The 25,523-nt window shown below is 43.5% G+C and overlaps 1 protein-coding gene across 1 annotated transcript in view; it reads right to left on the minus strand.

Moving 5' to 3' along the window:
- Positions 1-23,055, minus strand: part of LOC117441638 (A-kinase anchor protein 13-like) — a 96,054-nt gene extending 72,999 nt beyond the window's left edge. Inside the window, 2 exon segments of the mRNA XM_034077700.2 lie at positions 8,978-9,032; positions 22,974-23,055. Coding sequence (XP_033933591.1) covers positions 8,978-9,032; positions 22,974-23,048 — 130 coding nt within the window. The 5' untranslated portion in view covers positions 23,049-23,055.
- Between the last annotated feature and the right edge of the window lie 2,468 nt (positions 23,056-25,523).

A 25,523-nucleotide genomic window follows, 5' to 3' on the forward strand; every position in this document is an offset into this window, starting at 1 on the left:
ATTCCATCACCATATTATTCCATTTCACAAAGATAAACAATCAAGAAGCATTATTTCACAGCCCTATCAGCAGCACGGCATCTTCTGGATGAGAGCAATCAGCCGTCATTTGAAGTGCTACTCAGATCTGGTTTAATAAAATACGAAAGATGTCTAATAACTGAAAAACTGGCTGATACGCAATTCAGATGTTTGTAATCAATGGCGTCAGCGGATTAAGTCTTATTAAAGAGTCCTCTCCTGCTGATGTTCAGGTGTATATCAGTATGTAGTGTCTCTACTTTAAAGAGTCCTCTCCTGCTGATGTTCAGGTGTATATCAGTGTGTAGTGTCTCTACTTTAAAGAGTCCTCTCCTGCTGATGTCCAGGTGTATATCAGTATGTTGTGTCTCTACTTTAAAGAGTCCTCTCCTGCTGATGTCCAGGTGTATATCAGTATGTAGTGTCTCTACTTTAAAGAGTCCTCTCCTGCTGATGTTCAGGTGTATATCAGTATGTAGTGTCTCTACTTTAAAGAGTCCTCTCCTGCTGATGTTCAGGTGTACATCAGTATGTAGTGTCTCTACTTTAAAGAGTCCTCTCCTGCTGATGTTCAGGTGTATATCAGTATGTAGTGTCTCTACTTTAAAGAGTCCTCTCCTGCTGATGTTCAGGTGTATATCAGTATGTAGTGTCTCTACATTAAAGAGTCCTCTCCTGCTGATATTCAGGTGTACATCAGTATGTAGTGTCTCTACTTTAAAGAGTCCTCTCCTGCTGATGTTCAGGTGTATATCAGTATGTAGTGTCTCTACTTTAAAGAGTCCTCTCCTGCTGATGTTCAGGTGTATATCAGTATGTAGTGTCTCTACATTAAAGAGTCCTCTCCTGCTGATATTCAGGTGTACATCAGTATGTAGTGTCTCTACTTTAAAGAGTCCTCTCCTGCTGATGTTCAGGTGTATATCAGTATGTAGTGTCTCTACTTTAAAGAGTCCTCTCCTGCTGATGTTCAGGTGTATATCAGTATGTAGTGTCTCTACATTAAAGAGTCCTCTCCTGCTGATATTCAGGTGTATATCAGTATGTAGTGTCTATACTTTAAAGAGTCCTCTCCTGCTGATGTTCAGGTGTATATCAGTGCGTAGTGTCTCTACTTTAAAGAGTCCTCTCCTGCTGATGTTCAGGTGTATATCAGTATTTAGTGTCTCTACTTTAAAGAGTCCTCTCCTGCTGATGTTCAGGTGTATATCAGTATAGTGTCTCTACTTTAAAGAGTCCTCTCCTGCTGATGTTCAGGTGTATATCAGTATGTAGTGTCTCTACTTTAAAGAGTCCTCTCCAGCTGATGTTCAGGTGTATATCAGTATGTAGTGTCTCTACTTTAAAGAGTCCTCTCCTGCTGATGTTCAGGTGTATATCAGTATGTAGTGTCTCTACATTAAAGAGTCCTCTCCTGCTGATATTCAGGTGTACATCAGTATGTAGTGTCTCTACTTTAAAGAGTCCTCTCCTGCTGATGTTCAGGTGTATATCAGTATGTAGTGTCTCTACTTTAAAGAGTCCTCTCCTGCTGATGTTCAGGTGTATATCAGTATGTAGTGTCTCTACATTAAAGAGTCCTCTCCTGCTGATATTCAGGTGTATATCAGTATGTAGTGTCTATACTTTAAAGAGTCCTCTCCTGCTGATGTTCAGGTGTATATCAGTGCGTAGTGTCTCTACTTTAAAGAGTCCTCTCCTGCTGATGTTCAGGTGTATATCAGTATTTAGTGTCTCTACTTTAAAGAGTCCTCTCCTGCTGATGTTCAGGTGTATATCAGTATAGTGTCTCTACTTTAAAGAGTCCTCTCCTGCTGATGTTCAGGTGTATATCAGTATGTAGTGTCTCTACTTTAAAGAGTCCTCTCCAGCTGATGTTCAGGTGTATATCAGTATGTAGTGTCTCTACTTTAAAGAGTCCTCTCCTGCTGATGTTCAGGTGTATATCAGTATGTAGTATCTCTACTTTAAAGAGTCCTCTCCTGCTGATGTTCAGGTGTATATCAGTATGTAGTGTCTCTACTTTAAAGAGTCCTCTCCTGCTGATGTTCAGGTGTATATCAGTATGTAGTCTCTACTTTAAAGAGTACTCTCCTGCTGATGTTCAGGTGTATATCAGTATGTAGTGTCTCTACTTTAAAGAGTCCTCTCCTGCTGATGTTCAGGTGTATATCAGTATGTAGTGTCTCTACTTTAAAGAGTCCTGTCCTGCTGATGTTCAGATGTCCCGCCCCTTAGTTTATCACGTACAATGTGTTGGAGCACTAGCCAATAGAAGCGCTAGTGTAGTGATGTCACTATGTTCAGGAAGTAAACAAAGGAGTGAAATGCAGGCTTTCAGGCAGGGGGTAGGGAACACAGGGATGTTCACATGCACTAAAAACACACTACAGGAAAGGGAAAACTACCAAAAAGGGCTTCTTCCAGAAATACATTTCAGTGATTACATTTCTACGGAGCAAATCCCTGAACAGCAGAAGTGCAAACCGCCTCAAAGCGGGCGATCTCATATGGAGGGCATTTTAAAAAGGACTCAGTCCAAACAGAAACTACACTGACCTTAGACCTTAGTGTCGCAGAGCTCAACCTTCACTGAGACCTGGAAGTTGCACGCTTTGTTCCTCATATTTTCTAAAGTCACAAGCCCAGGAGAATCCCACAATGTCAATGAGAAGGGTGTGTGTGTGTGTGTAGGGGGGGTGGTGAATGGGGGTGACAGAAGGAGTGGATTCTGGGAGATTTGTCGGACTCCACCCCCTCACACATGTCTACTAAAACTAGCGGGGGACTGTGAGCTTTGACAGCTGTCTTCATCTGTCACACACACACACACACACACACACACACACACACACACACACACACACACACACACACACACACACACACACACACACACACACACACACACACACACACACACACACACACACACACACACACACACACACACACACACACACACACACACACACACACACACACACACACACACACACACACACACACACACACACACACACACACACACACACACACACACACACACACACACACACACACACACACACACACACACACACACACACACACACACACACACAATATTTATTTTATTAAACATATATATTATAGTCTATTCTTATTTATTTTCTATGTTTTCATATTGTATATATATATATTTCTTGTTTCTTTAATTTCTTATATTTCATTTCATCATATGTTTATGCTAAATATCCACATATGGAATCAGTAAAGTATATTTAATCATAACCCAAATTCACAACAATAATAAAATGTTTTTTGAAGTTACGTATTCGTCCAAAAGCTGCTGAAATAAAGCTATTTCCCACACACTTCTTAACCAGGCTGTACGTTGCTTTCCTCTCTTTTCACCGTATCATTTCCGACCTGAAATCAGAGGCACACCCAGCGCGTCTGCTCCGGTATGAATGAGGGGTTCTGAGTCGGACTTCGCCCAAAAGAAATGAAGTATCATGCGGCTTTACAAGCAGCACTTTAGAGCAGAACCATAACTCTCTGCAGGTGGAAGACAAACAGTGAAACACCCGCTCACTGTGGCCTCCAAAATACACCAGATATATTATATTCCACTTCACACCGAAGACAATACAAAGCCTTCTCTGTTCATTACTGATGGGAAAGTGTCATGTAATGAAAGACGCACTGGTCCATGTTGTGATTTCGATCAAATGGCCGTTCTGTTGTCTTGTCTGCCCGTCAGTGCTTTGTACAGCCAACATGGGCAATATACATACTGATGGAGTTATACATTCACGTATATTACTTGCTGTTTTTGTTTATAGTACATTTATTATTATTGTAGTGATTTAAAGTCATTTGTTATGCTTTATTTTAAAGGCGGCGTTGGGCACTGGGTGGTTTTGAAGCCTGGACAGCCAACATGTGATACTGATGGAGCTATACATTAATGTATATTATGTAAACATTTATTTTCATGCTGGATTTGTTTATTGTACATTTAGTATTATTGAAAGGTGGGGTCGGTAATTCCCTTCAGAAACACTTTTTGTTATATCCCATGGAATGCTCTTAACATCCCGATAGCAATGAATACATTAAGTGCTTTGACAATAAATCCATAACAATGTATCATCTGTGGAAGCCGTGGCGCTGTAACAAGCTCGACCAATCATCTGAGCCGGCTAAAGTATCTGGACGGCCTACCTGCCTGTCAGCCTTCCATCGGGGCACACACTCATCTCGTGCCCTCATTGGTCATGTGTGCGTTCGTGTGTGTTGGGGGAGGGGCTCTGTGAGGAAGTGGCAGATTTTTTCCGGTTGTGTATTTTCAAATTCTAGCGATCTCGAGCTGCTTTCTCCAACATTACCGACCCCACCTTTAAGTGTATTAAAGTCATTTTGTATGCTGTTTTTTAAAAGTCAGCGTAGGGCACTAGCACTAGCATATGTTTTGTTACCAGGGTGAAACACTTACATATGTTGGATATCGGATAATCGACGATTAATGAACGAAACAACGTTCCTGGACTTTGGATAATTAGAGTCGCTTTCCCTTTTATTAATTTAATCCACCGAAACAATCGACCCGCAGCTCTCGGTCATTATCCATTCATTAAAGATGGCCCCTCTCTGTATTTCTGAGTGAAATTATTTACTGGTTCTTTGGCGAAGAACGATTGCATTTCAAAAGATGGAGCGTTTTGAATGTCCCGGATCTTCTAAAGATCATAACACAAGAAAGACATGAATGAGGGAAACTTCCTCCGAAAATGTCTCTTCTTATGTGGTTTTCTAAAAACAGGGCGTTACATATCGGCGTATCAGAGTACAGCGGCGTTTCTTATCTCTTTGTAGAAAACAATAATATTAATGTTTGATATGGTTGTCAATAACGACAACATCGAGCACTAATAAAGATTGGACTGGTTCACATCATAACCTATATGTTGATGTGTTGGTTTGAATTTATATAATAGTGTATTTACAATGTTGTCTTTGAACGTTATGGGTACAACCTCTGCGTATTCAGAGTGCATTTACCCCTTTACGATGCATTGGGATGCACTTATGCACACATATACAAGCACAGACGTACGCCACATCTTGCTGTCTCATGCTGGAGTTGTATTGTCTTCTCGGAGTGAACGGTGGAATAGAGATTTAAAAGAGAGTTTCCTGCCGAAAGAGAGGAAGAGATAGAGATTTCCACCTAGAAGGAAGTGATGTCAGCTCCTCCCAGCGGCAGCAGGGGAAACCCCTCCTCTCCCACGTGACGCTTGTATTATACTTTGACACTGCTTTGTTCCTCTGTTCCACTTCAAACTCATCCATTGTTTATCTCGTTCAGACGGACTGGTGTTTAATCCGTTTTCCCCCGCAGATAAAAGGCAGCATCGATCTGTGGCTGGAGTTTGATTGGCAGCGGTCTCCCCGCAGACTCACTCACTTTAAAGAGGTGGCAGAGTCTGTCCCTCCCTTAATAGAGATGTATCCCGCAGTCAGTACCCATGCACTGAGTGATACATCCCGACAGCGGCAACCGTCTTCTGTTCACTGCAACGAGCTCATTTGGAAAGCTAGCAGCGTGACTCTCGGTCGATCGGTCCACCACTCTCATTTAGATGGAAATATCTCAACAGCTTTTGGATTGATTGCCAGGAAATGGAGTAAAAACATTCATGCACTCAAGAGAAAAAGCCTAGTACCTTTGTTAATCCCCTAAATGCTTACACAAAGCTCCACACTGAGCTCACACTTGACATCCGTTAATGACTGAAAACATACAAAACGAAATGCCAATTGTCGCCATTTTGGCTACTTTGCAGACGGGGAGGGGCAACAACACTTGACAATTAAAAAGAGGACAGAAAAAGACGGGTTGATCTTGTCACGCACATAAACGCCGTGTTCGATCTGAGATAAAGATACCTTGAAGAACTGAGTACATAGAGGTTGCTTAAGGAAGTATCTGAACTGCTTGTAGTCATCTTAGGCCCCGGCCACACCAGGACGAAAATGGCTACACGCATAAGATTAACGCAAAAAAGCTTCCGTCCACACGCAATATTCACCGGATAGTGTCCGCACGAGACCGCTCCGTTTAGCTCCAACCGCTGGAGAAGCTGCAGTACATATGCCGAGCCTGTACGTGGCGCTGTAACTTCCTCCACAAAAGCAGCGAAGAAGCATGGTTGTCATGGTTGCCCTTCTGTTTATTCTCCGCGGTGGGGGCCGAGGGAACCGGGCAGAGTTTTTCGCCAGTCAACGTATATTAAAGTTTAAATCTTCTGGGCAAAATTATAAAAGTGCCGGTCAAAGGTCTTCTTTGTTATTTATTGAGCTTTAAAACAAATGAAAAACGACTCTATATAATATAATAATAAAATACAGGGAGCCTCTCTTTTTCCTCCCTCTCTTCGGACAGCGCCAGTGTCTGTCTCATGCAGCAGCTGATCCAGTAATGAGTGACCCGGCCGACAGTAAGAATAAACATATTTATAACTAGGTAGTTTGAGAGGTGTCTCTGTCCTGTCAGATTAGACTTCACTCGCGTTTAGGTCCATATCGAGAGAAAGATAAATAATCTGAATTCAGTGTGCAGTTTACTTTGACGCGAGGGTGAGCAGCAGAGGTGGGGAGAGGCGGGGCTATTGCCTCATCATCAGAAAATGATCGTATAGGGCGTACACACGGAGCCGTTGGACCCCCCAGAGCGTTGCGTATGCCGTTCTATCCACCTTGGGACCCGCTATCGTTTCCTCAGTCGTTTAGTGCCGTATTCGGTCGTCCTCGTGTGGCCGAACGGTCTATATGACACTAAACATTAACGCAAACGACCGTTTTCGTCCTCGTGTGGCCGGGGCCTTAACCGCTAACATACATTTTAAAAACACGAACGAAATGGAAACAAAGATAACAACATTGAAACTATAACGTGTACACCAGGTTGAAGACCAGATGCTTTAAGAAAAACATAAAAAGCCAGGGTAATGTTTTGAAGTGTTGAACTATGAGATCGTACGGTTAGCTTGAACTCGAGCTACCGTCGCTGCTGAGCTAACGTCACATCTCTTATCACAAAAGTATAGATTGGTGCTAAGTCCTAAAACCAACAAACGCCTTTGCATTACACCACTTCCAGTTCCCTCGTCTCAAAGACAATACCTTTTAAGTGTTTGAGGTTAGAAGCCTGAAACATGGTCTGTGGTTAACATAAGCTTACGAGAAGTTCACGTTGTGTCCCACGACTGTGTCATAAAAACGGTGGTTGCTAATCAGTGTCAAAATGAGACGACTAAGCGTCATCGCATTGACACCCAGTCATTCGACCCTGATGTTATTAATATTACCTTAGTTTCGGCAATCGTCCAAACTCAAATGGAAAATCTCATTCGTGTTTTATCGAGGGAGGTGTTGCGATGCTAACTTCCCGGTCGGTCAACACAAAGACATCATCACCGCACCTCTCTCTCAGACACCACTAACATAAATAGCTGGAGGGTAACTTCCTGAAACGCTGTGAGGTCGACCAAAACACAAAAAGGGTCAGCTGGAAGACCACCAACTGTTACCGGCACGGTGCAGTTGGCAGAAACCTCATCTCAATACGTGCTGCTTGTATCCACGCAATGATATTTAGTTCGAGCGTTACATTCGAACTCTCATTAGAGGATGCTTTACAGCTCCACTCATGCTCACAACCTTTAATACAAATCACTTTCACACTCTGAAGTTGTTCTTTTACCCAAATTAAATGATGACCTACTTCTCTTTTAGTGTAAAAAAGCGTTTCTTAAATGTGCTTTTAATCATCACATTTAGCATCCGTTACATTACATGTTAGACGCTTTCATCCAAAACGACTTACATACTCAATGCTGAGGGCAATCCCCACAGGAGCACTTTGGGGTGAAGTGTCAACGACATGCTGACTGCAGTGGGGTTTGAACCTGTGACCCCTGATCCCAACGCACAACCCACTGCGCCACACGCCGTTACGCCGTACGGCACAACCCACTGCGCCACACGCCGTACGGCACAACCCACTGCGCCACACGCCGTTACGCCGTACGGCACAACCCACTGCGCCACACACCGTTACGCCTTACGGCACAACTCACTGCGCCACACGCCGTTACGCCGTACGGCACAACCCACTGCGCCACACGCCGTTACGCCGTACCATCAACTCTTTACCCCGCGTTAGCTTTTAGCATTAGAAACCACTCACTGTTTTAAAGCAACGTGGTTTACGAGCTGTTCAAAACCTCCGATGTGGAATACTTGAAATGAACTGGCTTCAAACTGACCAAACAATCCAAGTCTTTCTAAGATGTGCTTTTAATTATCACATGTTGCATCCGTCCCATCAGCTATAGACATATGTTTGTCAGTAGACGGTTAAAATAACAGTTATTGCCTCTGCGTTTGCTTTTAACATTAGAAACCACTCACTGTTTTAAACCTCAGATGTGGAATACTTGAGCGAACATTACATAAAACCCCCAAAGACTGTGAGAGGATCACTCCAGAAACATCAGTATCTGGCTTTGGGAAGTCTTGGCTTTGAGACCAACTAATGTCTGATGGTCTCGGTTTCCTCGTGTGTGTAGAAAGAGAAAAGCAGACGGAGGCTGTTAAGCTGCTTTTACTGTGGAAATCCCAAAGGAAAATGCCGTTGCCAACAGTTGAGGCTTGAAGGATGAGAAATCCTTTTTGGTACACACACTTCAACCGGACTCAAACGACTTGCTTTAACTTCAAACAAAAGAGCTTCTTAGGCAAAAGGAGAACTTCTTACAGTGCATGCTTGAATGACCCACTTCTACATTTGCCTCTGATGGTAAAGCTACCTTGCAGACGTATGACTCAATGAGTACGGCTCAGAGACATGCAGGAAATACCCCACTGGAACCCCAGCAGGGAAGGAGCGGCTGAGAGAAGCTCTTACCTGAGAGTGGAGTGCTGCACGGCTGATGAAAGGACGCCTCTCTGTCTCGGTGGATCTACAGAGAAACAGGAAGACACTGAATCAGCCTCAGCAACATGTGACCGTCACCCACAAAGAAGAAATAATGATGCAGAGCAGCGTGGCGTTTAGGAAGTGTTGCGCCGTGCACAGGATGAGAGGCGACGATAAGAGAAAAGACAACACACAGCAGACTTAAGAGCATTCGGCGCCTGGAGGACGTGTTTGGAAGAAGATCTAACTTTTTTAAACCTCCACATTGACACTGACATCAACACACACACACACACACACACACACACACACACACACACACACACACACACACACACACACACACACACACACACACACACACCACACACACACACACACACACACACACACACACACACACCACACACACACACACCACACACACACACACACACACACACACACACACACACACACAGTAGTTGGCTGTGGACACACAACGCTGGGGCTCAGCTTCCTCTGTGGTCTGAGTGTCTATAGAACAGCTGTGTGTGTGTGTGTGTGTGTGTGTGTGTGTGTGTGTGTGTGTGTGTGTGTGTGTGTGTGTGTGTGTGTGTGTGTGTGTGTGTGTGTGTGTGTGTGTGTGTGTGAGAGAGCTACACCCCTCTTTGCAGGCAGAACAAAAGCTTCGACAGTTTGGCTGAAGCTGTGCAGATTTGACTGACAGCTCTGAACGTGAGGCTAACAGAGACTTTGATGAATGTCAGTGTGTTTTAATGAACTAAATACATGAGTTGTAGATTACAATGATGCTCTTTCATTTTCAATGTGTGCCTTAATACGACCAGAGTTCACTTAAAAACACACATGAGATGAGAAACTGATTTTAAGCCGATTCTCTTGAGCAGAAACCCTGAAGATATGTTTTTCTTTTAAGGTGAATAGCACTTTAAAGGGGCCCTATTATGTTCCTTTAGGTGTATATCAGTATGTAGTGACTCTACTTTAAAGAGTCCTCTCCCGCTGATGTTCAGGTGTATATCAGTATGCAGTGATGTACCTGAACGCGTTCAATGAACGATCGTTCATGAACGCGTTCATATTTTGGGCGAACGTGAACTGAACGTACTGTATTTCCGCTAGATGAACGTAATTGAGAACGCGTTCATTCTCAGCGCTGTATAACGGCGTTCAAAAGTGCGTTCATTCTCAGCACTGTATTATATAACGGCGTTCAAAAGTGTGCCAGATTTCATATGCCTTTCAGCCGAAAACCCAGTTAAAACACACCGTAAACAGGCTTCAAAATGCCTGTGACGCGTACGCGCCTGTCACCCCTGGCTGTCGCACTAAAATATAAATATACTAAATATATCAGACTCCTCACAACAAACAATGTGGAACCGCGGAACCGGCGAGCATTGAATGAATGAATGAATTAGTATGGACGAAGCCGAGAGCAGCTGCAGCAGCACTCGCTCAGGAGTGAGACTCTACGGCAGGGGTGGGGAACCTCCGGCCTCTGTCCGTATACGCCCGCGAGACAATTTTGGTAGACGGCCCTCGAGGTAATTTATACACACACACGCAAAGAATAAAAAATGAAAGAAATCTAGACCGCAAAAAAATTAAACAAGCTAGTGCCTGTTTTTTCCTGGCCAAGGTCAGGGTCCTTGAACACAACACGAGCCTAACGTGTCATCACGTGGTATATGTCTCGACTGACAGGGGTGGCAGTTCTGACGGAGAGCACCAGAACGCCACTCCAGAACTTCAGAAATTGCAGTACCGATAATCCATACACATGCCGCAGTTTCTCGTGTCTGTGTCTTTAGTTGAAAGCCCAGTGGCGATCTGTTCATCCGTCATACTGATCAGACAGTCAATAACTGTGCTGTTATCATTAGCATCTGGTTAGCTAGCTATGCTAACGAATATAAGAAAGCGTTGTCTACAACCAGGGAGGTAAAGGCACATCTTTATATGATCATTATAGTTATAAAAAAACAAGAGAATAAAGTAAACAGGTATAAAATACTATATGACAGTTATTAATAAAGAAGAATACAGTTTCAAAGGGGAGTGATTTGTCAAATATCCATAAATTAAAAGAAATCTGCTGACAGTTGTGTTTGGGTGTTGAGAGATGTGTCCATAGATCTCCTAATGTTGCTCTCATAGTGCAAACAATCTTGCCAGGGGAGCATGCCCCCCGGACCCCCCTAGAGGAGGTTAGGTCCCCCCCACTTAAATCATGTTCACATGGATAGGAAACTAAATACATTTGCACACATCTTGTGTCCATATCTTTCTGTTTTGGTGGTCACGCCACACCGTGCACGTGCATGCATACGTGAGTCATGGTGAGATATCTGGATTAAGAGGTTGCTTTTTCTTTGCACAGAATGAAATGAATGGGCTGTGATTTTAGTTTTTTTAAGCAGAGGTCAATAACTTGTACGGCCCTCTGAGGATATTGTAAACATTTAAATGGCCCATTAACATCGTACAGGAGACAAATAATAGCTCGCAGCAACGTATTGAAAAAAGAACTATGAACTATAAATTAGTTCATTTTTGAAACCATGAACTTTAGTTCAACATTTTGAATTATGAACTATGAACTGAACTAGTTCATTTTAAAATGTGTGAACTGTGAACTGAACTAGTTCATGTAGAAAGTGAACTTTCCCAACACTGTCAGTATGTAGTGTCTCTACTTTAAAGAGTCCTCTCCTGCTGATGTTCAGGTGTATATCAGTATGTAGTGTCTCTACTTTAAAGAGTCCTCTCCTGCTGATGTTCAGGTGTATATCAGTATGTAGTGTCTCTACTTTAAAGAGTCCTCTCCTGCTGATGTTCAGGTGTATATCAGTATGTAGTGTCTCTACTTTAAAGAGTCCTCTCCTGCTGATGTTCAGGTGTATATCAGTATGTAGTATCTCTACTTTAAGAGTCCTCTCCTGCTGATGTTCAGGTGTATATCAGTATGTAGTGTCTCTACTTTAAAGAGTCCTCTCCTGCTGATGTTCAGGTGTATATCAGTATGTAGTGTCTATACTTTAAAGAGTCCTCTCCTGCTGATGTTCAGGTGTATATCAGTATGTAGTGTCTATACTTTAAAGAGCCCTCTCCTGCTGATGTTCAGGTGTATATCAGCATGTAGTGTCTCTACTTTAAAGAGTCCTCTCCTGCTGATGTTCAGGTGTATATCAGTATGTAGTGTCTCTACTTTAAAGAGTCCTCTCCTGCTGATGTTCAGGTGTATATCAGTATGTAGTGTATCTACTTTAAAGAGTCCTCTCCTGCTGATGTTCAGGTGTATATCAGTATGTAGTGTCTATACTTTAAAGAGTCCTCTCCTGCTGATGTTCAGGTGTATATCAGTATGTAGTGTCTATACTTTAAAGAGTCCTCTCCTGCTGATGTTCAGGTGTATATCAGTATGTAGTGTCTATACTTTAAAGAGCCCTCTCCTGCTGATGTTCAGGTGTATATCAGCATGTAGTGTCTCTACTTTAAAGAGTCCTCTCCTGCTGATGTTCAGGTGTATATCAGTATGTAGTGTCTCTACTTTAAAGAGTCCTCTCCTGCTGATGTTCAGGTGTATATCAGTATGTAGTGTCTATACTTTAAAGAGTCCTCTCCTGCTGATGTTCAGGTGTATATCAGTATGTAGTGTCTCTACTTTAAAGAGTCCTCTCCTGCTGATGTTCAGGTGTATATCAGTATGCAGTGTCTCTACTTTAAAGAGTCCTCTCCTGCTGATGTTCAGGTGTATATCAGTATGTAGTGTCTCTACTTTAAAGAGTCCTCTCCTGCTGATGTTCAGGTGTATATCAGTATGTAGTGTCTCTACTTTAAAGAGTCCTCTCCTGCTGATGTTCAGGTGTATATCAGTATGTAGTGTCTCTTCTTTAAAGAGTCCTCTCCTGCTGATGTTCAGGTGTATATCAGTATGTAGTGTCTCTACTTTAAAGAGTCCTCTCGTGCTGATGTTCAGGTGTATATCAGTATGTAGTGTCTCTACTTTAAAGAGTCCTCTCCTGCTGATGTTCAGGTGTATATCAGTATGTAGTGTCTCTAATTTAAAGAGTCCTCTCGTGCTGATGTTCAGGTGTATATCAGTATGTAGTGTCTCTACTTTAAAGAGTCCTCTCCTGCTGATGTTCAGGTGTATATCAGTATGCAGTGTCTCTACTTTAAAGAGTCCTCTCCTGCTGATGTTCAGGTGTATATCAGTATGTAGTGTCTCTACTTTAAAGAGTCCTCTCCTGCTGATGTTCAGGTGTATATCAGTATGTAGTGTCTCTACTTTAAAGAGTCCTCTCCTGCTGATGTTCAGGTGTATATCAGTATGTAGTGTCTCTACTTTAAAGAGTCCTCTCCTGCTGATGTTCAGGTGTAGATCATGTTGTAGTGGTGGGAGGTATGAATGAAGTGGATTGCTCTGGTGAATGGAACACCTCGCATTGCTCCATTGTCACTTTCTAAACTTGCTCCTGATGTCAGCTCTTCTTTTCACCGACCGAGGGGTGAACTAGTGTGTGTGTGTGTGTGTGTGTGTGTGTGTGTGTGTGTGTGTGTGTGAGAGAGATATGACGGTGTGGGAAAAAGGCCTCGGATGGAAACGGGCATCCGGCCAACATGACTTCATTCCAAGCAGCGTTTCACATCAAACACAGCGTCAGTGCTCTATGAGGCAGAGCTGCAAAGTAACTAAGGACATTTACTGTACAAGTACTGTACAGTACTTTTCGGTACAATGTTGAGGTCCATGTCATGCTACTGTGTACTTCTACTCCACTACAGTTCAGAGGTACATGGTGTACTTTTCCTCCACTACATGTATTTAATACCTTTAGTTACTTCACAGATGTGGATGAATGATGTGAAATCTAACCAAGTGTTGAATCAGACTTTAGTTCCACCTGGAGTAAATCCACCAGCTACCCTGCAGTCTACAAAGTACTTCAGACTAGCTGCACCTTCACCAGCTACCCTGCAGTCTACAACGTACTTCAGACTAGCTGCACCTCCACCAGCTACCCTGCAGTCTACAAAGTACTTCAGACTAGCTGCACCTTCACCAGCTACCCTGCAGTCTACAAAGTACTTCAGACTAGCTGCACCTTCACCAGCTACCCTGCAGTCTACAAAGTACTTCAGACTAGCTGCACCTCCACCAGCTACCCTGCAGTCTACAAAGTACTTCAGACTAGCTGCACCTTCACCAGCTACCCTGCAGTCTACAAAGTACTTCAGACTAGCTGCACCTTCACCAGCTACCCTGCAGTCTACAAAGTACTTCAGACTAGCTGCACCTCCACCAGCTTTGAGGACACTTTCATGATCAATCATTATAAAACACATCAGATATATTATTCTGAAATGGACCAATCTGCACAACGACTACTTTTACTGTCTTTCACTATATTTAGATGAGAATACTTTTCTACTTTCACTTGAGGAACATTTTGAATGCAGGACTTTTACTGTAACAGAGTATTCCTACACTCTGGTACTTCTACTTTTACTCAAGTACAAGATCTGAGTACTTCTACTTTTACTCAAGTACAAGATCTGAGTACTTCTAAGTACTCAAGTACAAGATCTGAGTACTTCTACTTATAAGTATAGAATAACTGTGAGTTCATACATGGCTGGAAACAGTCCTTCAGGCATCCTCTAATGTAGCAAGACCTCTCTGTTAAAAAGCAAGGCATCGCTCCAAGTCCACACACACACACACACACACACACACACACACACACACACACACACACACACACACACACACACACACACACACACACACACACACACACACACACACACACACACACACACACACACACACACACACACACACACACACACACACACACCACACACACACACACACACACACACACACACACACACACACACACACACACACACACACACACACACACACACACACTTTTATTTTTAAACCAGATGTGTTTTTACTGGGTACAGTTTGGATTCCCCCGGCGCTACAAATATGCAGCGGCTGCTCAGACTCTGGTATTCACGCCATGCCTCATTTTTTACCAAAGTGTGTGAAGATAATGCATCTTGAAATACTTTAAAGGAACTGGCAAACTGTGGACCTATATGTTAGAAATAAGAAGTCAAATCAAGGGACTGAGATGGACCTTAGTATATGACATAAAAAGAACGTGGTTGAACTCATTAAAATATGTCAAATGAAGATGAGATATAGTGGCTTTAGATTTTATCCGACCACTAAATGTTGTCCTTTAAGGCCGATGTGTTTCCTTTTCATGGTTTGTGCACACATTACATCCCAGAGGCCAACATGTATTAAGGCCCCGGCCACACGAGGACGAAAACGGTCGTTTGCGTTACCGTTCAGTGTCATATAGACCGTTCGGCCACACGAGGACGACCGAATACGGCACTAAACGACTGAGGAAACGATAGCGGGTCCCAAGGTGGATAGAACGGCATACGCAGCGCTCTGGGGGGTCCAACGGCTCCGTGTGTGCGCCCTATACGATCATTTTCTGATAATGATGAGGCAATAGCCCCGCCTCTCCCCACCTCTGCTGCTCACCCCCGCGTCAAAGTAAACTGCATCCTGAATTCAGATTATTTATCTTTCTCTCGATATGGACCTACACGCGAGTGAAGTCTAATCTGACAGGACGGAGACACCTCTCAAACTACCTAGTTATAAATATGTTTATTTTTACTGTCGGCCGGGTCACTCATTACTGGATCAGCTGCTGCATGAGACAGACACTGACGCTGTCCGAAGAGAGGGAGGAGAAAGAGAGGCTCCGTGTATTTTATCATTATATTATATAGAGTCGTTATTCATTTGTTTTAAAGCTCAATAAATAACAAAGAAGACCTTTGACCGGCACTTTTATCATTTTGTCCGGAAGATTTAAACTTTAATACACGTTGACTGGCGAAAAACTCTGCCCGGTTCCCTCGGCCCCCACCGCGGAGAATAAACAGAAGGGCAACCATGACAACCATGCTTCTTCGCTGCTTTTGTGGAGGAAGTTACAGCGCCACCTTCAGGCTCGGCATATGTACTGCAGCTTCTCCAGCGGTTGGAGCTAAACGGAGCGGTCTCGTGCGGACACTATCCGGTGAATATTGCGTGTGGACGGAAGCTTTTTTGCGATTGCGTTAATCCTAGCCGTTTTCGTCCTCGTGCGGCCGGGGCCTAAGATGTCTGGCTACGTGATTGGTGCAATGCAACATTTCCCCTTCATCGGTTTTAAGGAAAGATTTGAGGATGTTTGGTCCATTAAAAAACAAGAGTTCAATCAGGAGAGACGTGATGTATGAAATGTGTATTACCGGGACGTCTGATATGAGCGAATAGTGATTGACGGATTACTACAAGTGAATGAAATGATGTTTGGGCGATGAGGCCCCGGTTTGCAGGGTGATCATCCAGGAGGGGAAACCGCTCCGATGAACCCCCCGGGTCTAGACACTGGTGGTGGTGATAAGTGGTTCGGTCCGGTCTGAAGGGAGAAGGATTTAGCGTGGCCCTGAATTAGGAGACAGGAGGCGAAGGGGTGGAGGAGGGTTGCGCTTTGACGCCTGACATGACGACGTTTGGATACGGACAAGTTTCTCTCTTCTCCAAAAGGAAACGCACGAGTAAATGCGTCATCGATGGCAGGTATACTTCCACATAATTACGCCCCACCCTAGGGGAAGTATCTACTTCATGTCCCGTCATTCAGTTCTTTCTACAATCAGTACACACACACACACACACACACACACACACACACACACACACACACACACACACACACACACACACACACACACACACACACACACACACACACACACACACACACACACACACACACACACACACACACACACACACACACACACACACACACACACACACACACACACACACACACACACACACACACACACACACACACACAGGTTCTGTCGTCGGGTCGAGGCTTTCTGCCGTCGGGTCGAGGCTTTTGGTAATGTGTTGCAATCAATTCACTTCTAAACAGAACCTTTGCATACGCGTGTGTGTGTGTGTGTGTGTGTGTGTGTGTGTGTGTGTGTGTGTGTGTTCAGTCGCCCTCTGTGACCAGCTAATCTTTCTTCGTCAGCGTATTTGTTCTCTCTCAGCGGGCTGTCTTTGATATCTGAACACAGCTGTGAGAAAAGAAAAATCCCTGCGGTGTGTGTGTGTGTGTGTGTGTGTGTGTGTGTGTGTGTGTGTGTGTGTGTGTGTGTGTGCCCGTGAGACTTGAAGAGTACAGCAAAGAGTTGCACGAGTGTTTGGAATAATGCATCTGCTGATTGAGGGTACAGTATGCAGACGATGGTATGTTAGCGACTGTCACTGTGTGCAGGAATGCAAACGCGTATAGTCATCGAGGGGACACACACACACACACACACACACACACACACACACCTGTATTTCTAGGTCTCAGCATGCCTGTTTTAGTGTGCTCTGGGACATTTGAGGGTTAGTCGTTTAGAAACCCCCAATGCATTCTGGGAGGATCGACCTTGGTGGTTGGTTGAAACCCACTTCACTTCCTGCCCTGCCTTCGTGTTGCTTTAAACCACAAGTCCTTTGCACAGAGCGGAGCCTCAGCGCAGAGAGTGACTAGCAAGCACGTGTTTCCAGATTTAGATGATGTTATTGGACATGTACATAAAAAGGAAACGTGTCTTTGACATATCGGCTTCCTTTTCTTCTCCGTCTGTCTGTTGTTGTGTAACTGAAAGTAAAGAGTAGACGTGGTCGGTCTTCCGTGTGTTCCTCTTTCAGATTGAAACCTGTCTGTGCTGTCTGGAGGTTTCCTTTGTGCGAGCCAAGTTTAAAGCTGGTTGATCTGAGCCGGGCTTAACCTGGGTTAACTGGGGTTAGGAGTTCAATGGGGAGAATTAGGGAGGGCAGGAAGCAGTAGGAAGAACGGAAGGAACCATCCATTGGAGGCGGACCTTAACGAGGCCTGATTATACTTTAAGGTGTAGTGAGTTGGACTCCTTTGTTTACTTCCTGACATCACTGTAACACTCACACGGCATACTGATATACACCTGAACATCAGCTGGAGAGGACTCTTTAAAGTAGAGACACTTCATACTGATATACACCTGAACATCAGCAAAAGAGGACTCTTTAAAGTAGAGACACTACATCCTGATATACACCTGAACATCAGCAGGAGAGGACTCTTTAAAGTAGAGACACTACATACTGATATACACCTGAACATCAGCAGGAGAGGACTCTTTAAAGTAGAGACACTACATACTGATATACACCTGAACATCAGCAGGAGAGGACTCTTTAAAGTAGAGACACTACATACTGATATACACCTGAACATCAGCAGGAGAGGACTCTTTAAAGTAGAGACACTACATACTGATATACACCTGAACATCAGCAGGAGAGGACTCTTTAAAGTAGAGACACTACATACTGATATACACCTGAACATCAGCAGGAGAGGACTCTTTAAAGTAGAGACACTACATACTGATATACACCTGAACATCAGCAGGAGAGGACTCTTTAAAGTAGTGCCACTACATACTGATATACACCTGAACATCAGCAGGAGAGGACTCTTTAAAGTAGAGACACTACATACTGATATACACCTGAACATCAGCAGGAGAGGACTCTTTAAAGTAGAGACACTACACACTGATATACACCTGAACATCAGCAGGAGAGGACTCTTTAAAGTAGAGACACTACATACTGATATACACCTGAACATCAGCAGGAGAGGACTCTTTAAAGTAGAGACACTACATACTGATATACACCTGAACATCAGCAGGAGAGGACTCTTTAAAGTAGACACACTACATACTGATATACACCTGAACATCAGCAGGAGAGGACTTTTAAAGTAGAGACACTACATACTGATATACACCTGAACATCAGCAGGAGAGGACTCTTTAAAGTAGAGACACTACATACTGATATACACCTGAACATCAGCAGGAGAGGACTCTTTAAAGTAGAGACACTACATACTGATATACACCTGAACATCAGCAGGAGAGGACTCTTTAAAGTAGAGACACTACATACTGATATACACCTGAACATCAGCAGGAGAGGACTCTTTAAAGTAGAGACACTACATACTGATATACACCTGAACACCAGCAGGAGAGGACTCTTTAAAGCAGAGACACTACATACTGATATACACCTGAACATCAGCAGGAGAGGACTCTTTAAAGTAGAGACACTACATACTGATGTACACCTGAACATCAGCAGGAGAGGACTCTTTAAAGTAGAGACACTACATACTGATATACACCTGAACATCAGCAGGAGAGGACTCTTTAAAGTAGAGACACTACATACTGATATACACCTTAACATCAGCAGGAGAGGACTCTTTAAAGTAGAGACACTACATACTGATATACACCTGAACATCAGCAGGAGAGGACTCTTTAAAGTAGAGACACTACATACTGATATACACCTGAACATCAGCAGGAGAGGACTCTTTAAAGTAGAGACACTACATACTGATATACACCTGAACATCAGCAGGAGAGGACTCTTTAAAGTAGAGACACTACATACTGATATACACCTGAACATCAGCAGGAGAGGACTCTTTAAAGTAGAGACACTACATACTGATATACACCTGAACACCAGCAGGAGAGGACTCTTTAAAGCAGAGACACTACATACTGATATACACCTGAACATCAGCAGGAGAGGACTCTTTAAAGTAGAGACACTACATACTGATGTACACCTGAACATCAGCAGGAGAGGACTCTTTAAAGTAGAGACACTACATACTGATATACACCTGAACATCAGCAGGAGAGGACTCTTTAAAGTAGAGACACTACATACTGATATACACCTTAACATCAGCAGGAGAGGACTCTTTAAAGTAGAGACACTACATACTGATATACACCTGAACATCAGCAGGAGAGGACTTTTTAAAGTAGAGACACTACATACTGATATACACCTGAACATCAGCAGGAGAGGACTCTTTAAAGTAGAGACACTACATACTGATATACACCTGAACATCAGCAGGAGAGGACTCTTTAAAGTAGAGACACTACATACTGATATACACCTGAACATCAGCAGGAGAGGACTCTTTAAAGTAGAGACACTACATACTGATATACACCTGAACATCAGCAGGAGAGGACTCTTTAAAGTAGAGACACTACATGCTGATATACACCTGAACACCAGCAGGAGAGGACTCTTTAAAGCAGAGACACTACATACTGATATACACCTGAATATCAGCAGGAGAGGACTCTTTAAAGTAGAGACACTACATACTGATATACACCTGAACATCAGCAGGAGAGGACTCTTTAAAGTAGAGACACTACATACTGATATACACCTGAACATCAGCAGGAGAGGACTCTTTAAAGTAGAGACACTACATACTGATATACACCTTAACATCAGCAGGAGAGGACTCTTTAAAGTAGAGACACTACATACTGATATACACCTGAACATCAGCAGGAGAGGACTCTTTAAAGTAGAGACACTACATACTGATATACACCTGAACATCAGCAGGAGAGGACTCTTTAAAGTAGAGACACTACATACTGATATACACCTGAACATCAGCAGGAGAGGACTCTTTAAAGTAGAGACACTACATACTGATATACACCTGAACATCAGCAGGAGAGGACTCTTTAAAGTAGAGACACTACATACTGATATACACCTGAACACCAGCAGGAGAGGACTCTTTAAAGCAGAGACACTACATACTGATATACACCTGAACATCAGCAGGAGAGGACTCTTTAAAGTAGAGACACTACATGCTGATATACACCTGAACATCAGCAGGAGAGGACTCTTTAAAGTAGAGACACTACATACTGATATACACCTGAACATCAGCAGGAGAGGACTCTTTAAAGTAGAGACACTACATACTGATATACACCTTAACATCAGCAGGAGAGGACTCTTTAAAGTAGAGACACTACATACTGATATACACCTGAACATCAGCAGGAGAGGACTCTTTAAAGTAGAGACACTACACTACTCCAGCCACAATGCAATTACACTTTGCCCCCCCCCCTCACGTTCAGCATCTTTATTTGGACTACAACCAAACACCTGTAAGAGTTTCAGGACTCTCGCATGGTTGGGATGCTTTGACGGGGACAGAGTGTGTGTTCACAGACACACAAACACTGCGACACACACACAGAGAATCACAAGTGTGTGTGAGAGTCACGTGACTTCCCTGTGATGCAACAAACAAGACTCACAAGGCGTCGAACGCAAAGTATCTCGATTCTTCCGGAGGGAGCAGGAACATCGGACATGTATCAGGATATAGACTGAAATATTTGTACAATTTATTGACTATTTTGGAACAAACTAGCCGACTATTTCAACGTTAAAGTGTTGCTGCTAGATTAAATCAGATATGCTCTATCCAGGGGCGTCAAACTCAAGGCCCGGGGGCCAAATCCGGCCCGCGACTTCATTTCATGTGGCCCGCAAGAACTCTGAAAGAATGTAATATGTTTATTATACGGTTACAGGCCGATTTACAGATGCACGATGTCCATAAACTACATGTCCCACAATGCATCTGACATTAGATTTTTTTTTTTTTTTAACTAACTTTTTTCCAGAATTTGGCTTTTCTTTTAAAAATAATTGTGTGACATTCTCACTGAAGAGACTTGCACTTATTTGCCCTAGACTTCTTCTTTTAGACGTAGTTATCTATGAAGCTTTTACCCTATCCGGTAATAATCCAATGCAGAGGCAATAAAGTAATATAATACATTATTTTAAATATATAAAATATGTATATATAGTCTTAAAGTTACAACCGGCCCTTTGAGTGCAGCCATAATGCTGATGTGGCCCGTGATGAAATTGAGTTTGACACCCCTTAGATGTACTTTATTGATCCTAAATTGGTACGTTGTTGTGCGACAGCAGCGAGTAAACAAGAGCACCATGTCTGGATGAGTGGAGGCTGCAGATTGAGCGACACAAAGGAACTATAAAACCAGTTTGAAATCAGATCTGCAACACCGAGCTAACTGAATGCGTTGATAGATATGTTCCAGAAGCATCTGTACTCATAAGCATCCGATCCCATAATGAACTTAATTACCTGCAGAAGCGCTTTTGGAGCGGGTCCATTGCCGCCCATTAAAGACACATTTACCAACAACTAAAACGGAGGTCCTTAAGGACACTCCCAAGGTGTTCAAATGGTGTGAAAGGTCATATATTTAGGCTTTAAATCGCACTTTTGGGGGCGGTAAAAACCCAGTGTAGACGTTTGAAAGAAAACCTAGTTCACCTTTCCTCTACAGTAGCAGCACCTCTGAGACAAAGAGAGACATGTCCCAACCGAGCCTCGTTCACACAGTTACTCCTCAGAGACGGAAACATGCAGCGAGTCAGAAGCCACACTCCACCCCGAGATAATCAGCACTGTGTGTCTGCAGGCCACCACCATGTAATCATCTCCCAGGGTGCATCACAGCTCGACCCGTCACAACATCCACAGGTTTCAGGAAAACATGTCGAAGAACTTTGGGACGGTTGGGATTGACTTCAGAAAATGACTTATGTCGAAGCACTTTGGGACGGTTGGGATTGACTTCAGAAAATGACTTATGTCGAAGCACTTTGGGACGGTTGGGATTGACTTCAGAAAAGGACTTACGTGATCAGACACAATCTGTCCGCTCAATCGCTTCATAAAACTCCGTAATGGACTTCATTTCAAGTCGTTATCATCTACGACCTTCTCGTTATGGCTTAGTTTACGATTTCAATCCTGCTTCCATCTTATTTCTCACTTTGAGGCACTTGTGTTTTTCCGAAGCCTCTCTTCGATGACTGTTATTAACTTTTCTCCCTCCTTCAAAGTGAGTTTAGGTGTCCTACCTTGAGCAGAACCACGTCTACAGTTCTCTCCCCCTTGGCGCGCAGGCTGTACCTCCGCTTGTGTCTCTCGTACATCGTGCCTTTTATATATCCACAGCAGATTTGGGTAAAGAGCAGAAAATCCAGCAGGACCTGTTGAGGAGCCGAGGCTGAATGCTAAGCTTCACATCTGGAGTCTGAAGACCTCAGCGCTGCTCCCTCCTCTTCCCTCCCCTTCTCCTCTTCCCTCCCCTCTCTCTTTCCCTCTGTTGCCTCTTAACTTCTCTCCTTACACATGTCTGTCTGTCTGTCTGTCTGTCTGTCTCTCACTCCCTCTGTCTGTCTGTCTGTCTGTCTCTCCCTCCCTCCCTCTGTCTGTCTGTCTGTCTGTCTGTCTGTCTCTCCCTCCCTCTGTCTGTCTGTCTGTCTGTCCCTCTGTCCCTCTGTCTGTCTGTCTGTCTGTCCCTCTGTCTGTCTGTCTGTCTGTCTGTCTGTCTGTCTCTCCCTCCGTCTGTCTGTCTCTCCCTCTGTCTGTCTCTCCCTCTGTCTCTCCCTCTGTCTGTCTCTCCCTCCCTCTGTCTGTCTGTCTGTCTGTCTCTCCCTCTGTCTGTCTGTCTCTCCCTCCGTCTGTCTGTCTCTCCCTCTGTCTGTCTCTCCCTCTGTCTGTCTCTCCCTCTGTCTGTCTCTCCCTCTGTCTGTCTGTCTGTCTGTCTGTCTGTCTGTCTGTCTGTCTCTCCCTCTGTCTGTCTGTCTGTCTGTCTGTCTGTCTGTATTTTAATTATATATATGTTTTTGATTTATTAATTTATCAATGTTGTTATATATTTTTTGTATTATGTATTTTATGACATATTTTTTATATTTAATTTGTCAAATGTATATCTATACTTTCCTTTTTTGGTTCACTCCCTCGCTCTCTTCTCCCATAAAACATGTTTTTCTTTTATATTACATAAGCTTGCCATCTAGTCATCCTGTCATGTCAATGTTATCCTTTTCCTGCACTAAATAAAACAAAACGCATATCTTTGGGAAACGACAGGACATATTACTAATAAGCTCCGGTTAGGTGCGACGATGCATGAACATAATGACTAACGCACCGGCACTTGCAACGGTGTGGCTGATTCGCATCGGCGTCACTGGGAGTAGATCATACCTAGAGAAGCAGGAGACTATAAGAAACGTTTAAAGTTGCTGATCAGTGCAGGCAGGATGTGTGGTCATTTTAAAATGACTGCGCAAAGTGTTATTTAGTTGATAACAATGTACGTTCAGTTATTCTGTATTCACGTTACATCTTATGTTTTCCTAATGTGCAAATAAACATGTTTCAAAGTGTTTAATGTTTCAGTTCACATCTCTTGTTGCAAGCTTTTTTTCGAATCCAGTTTTACAATTCTTAAAGGTCCCGTGTCACGGCCATTTCTACTGATCATAATTCCTTTGTTGAGGTCGACTAGAATATATTTACATTGTTCAATGTTCCAAACTCACGTTGGTTTCTCACAGCATCTCTGTAAAGTCTGTGTATTCACTCTCTGGCCTACACGGCTTGTCCCGCCCCCTCCCTGTGAGCCCACTGTGCTCTGATTGGTCGGGACGTTGCGAGGCTCGCTGCTCAGTGAGCTGGCTTACTGGTGTGGTTTCCGGGTCGGCGATACAGCGCGAAACTCATCCTGAGCACACACACACTCACAGCCGAAGTAAAACCAATAAGTGTGGATCGATATCAAGAAAGAAAAAGGTTTATAGCGCTGTGAGAACATTTCTCCACGATCCCAACTCGTCTGTTACCAACCAGGCAGCTCTATGCAAGTCAATGGGACTCCCTGATAGTTGAAAATATACGCTAAAGGTCCTGGTGTGTGAGGAGCTCCGTGGATTGGTCCATTTGGGTTCCGGGAAGAAACATATGGAAAAAGATAAATCCCCAGCGAGGCGTTCTGGGGCAGCAGACGGGTCTTCTCGGTGTTAGAGTTGTACTCGCTACAGGGTGCACTTTGAGGGTGTGTGACTCTGCAGACCGCTCACATGCAGAACAAGCTTCATGACACAAGGGGACGGGTCAGTAAAATCAGCCGTGTCAACAAAATTAATAATCTGAGTTTGTGTCTTTAGGGTTTATTGCACTTATTGCTTTGGATAAAATCTCTATTTAATATAATTTAATCTGACGTAATGCATGTGTGAGAATAAAGATGCCTTCATTATCTGATTAACTATCCTCTTAATTGAAGTGAATTCATCATTTTCTTCTTCCTTTGATATGCTGATTGATATTTAATGATATTTAACTGTTTTATTGTGTTTTGTTTGCCCCGTGAAGATGTGCTTTCTTACAATGAAAACAAAATCTATTTATTTATGAAGTCAGCCAGTCAGAGTGTGACTTGGTTACGGCGAGACAGATGACAGTGGGGCATTATTACGTCACTTAATGCATTGTAAACACCAGCGTTGATGCAGTTGATGGTCGACCCCCTGCTGGAGGACGGGTGTTTAAGGAATGTGTGAGAGGGAAAGGAAATAGGTGTTTGTGGACAGCTTATCGAGTCGAGCATGTGAAGG

The sequence above is a fragment of the Pseudochaenichthys georgianus genome, chromosome 3, assembly GCF_902827115.2.
Source record: "Pseudochaenichthys georgianus chromosome 3, fPseGeo1.2, whole genome shotgun sequence".
Classification (NCBI taxonomy): domain Eukaryota; kingdom Metazoa; phylum Chordata; class Actinopteri; order Perciformes; family Channichthyidae; genus Pseudochaenichthys; species Pseudochaenichthys georgianus.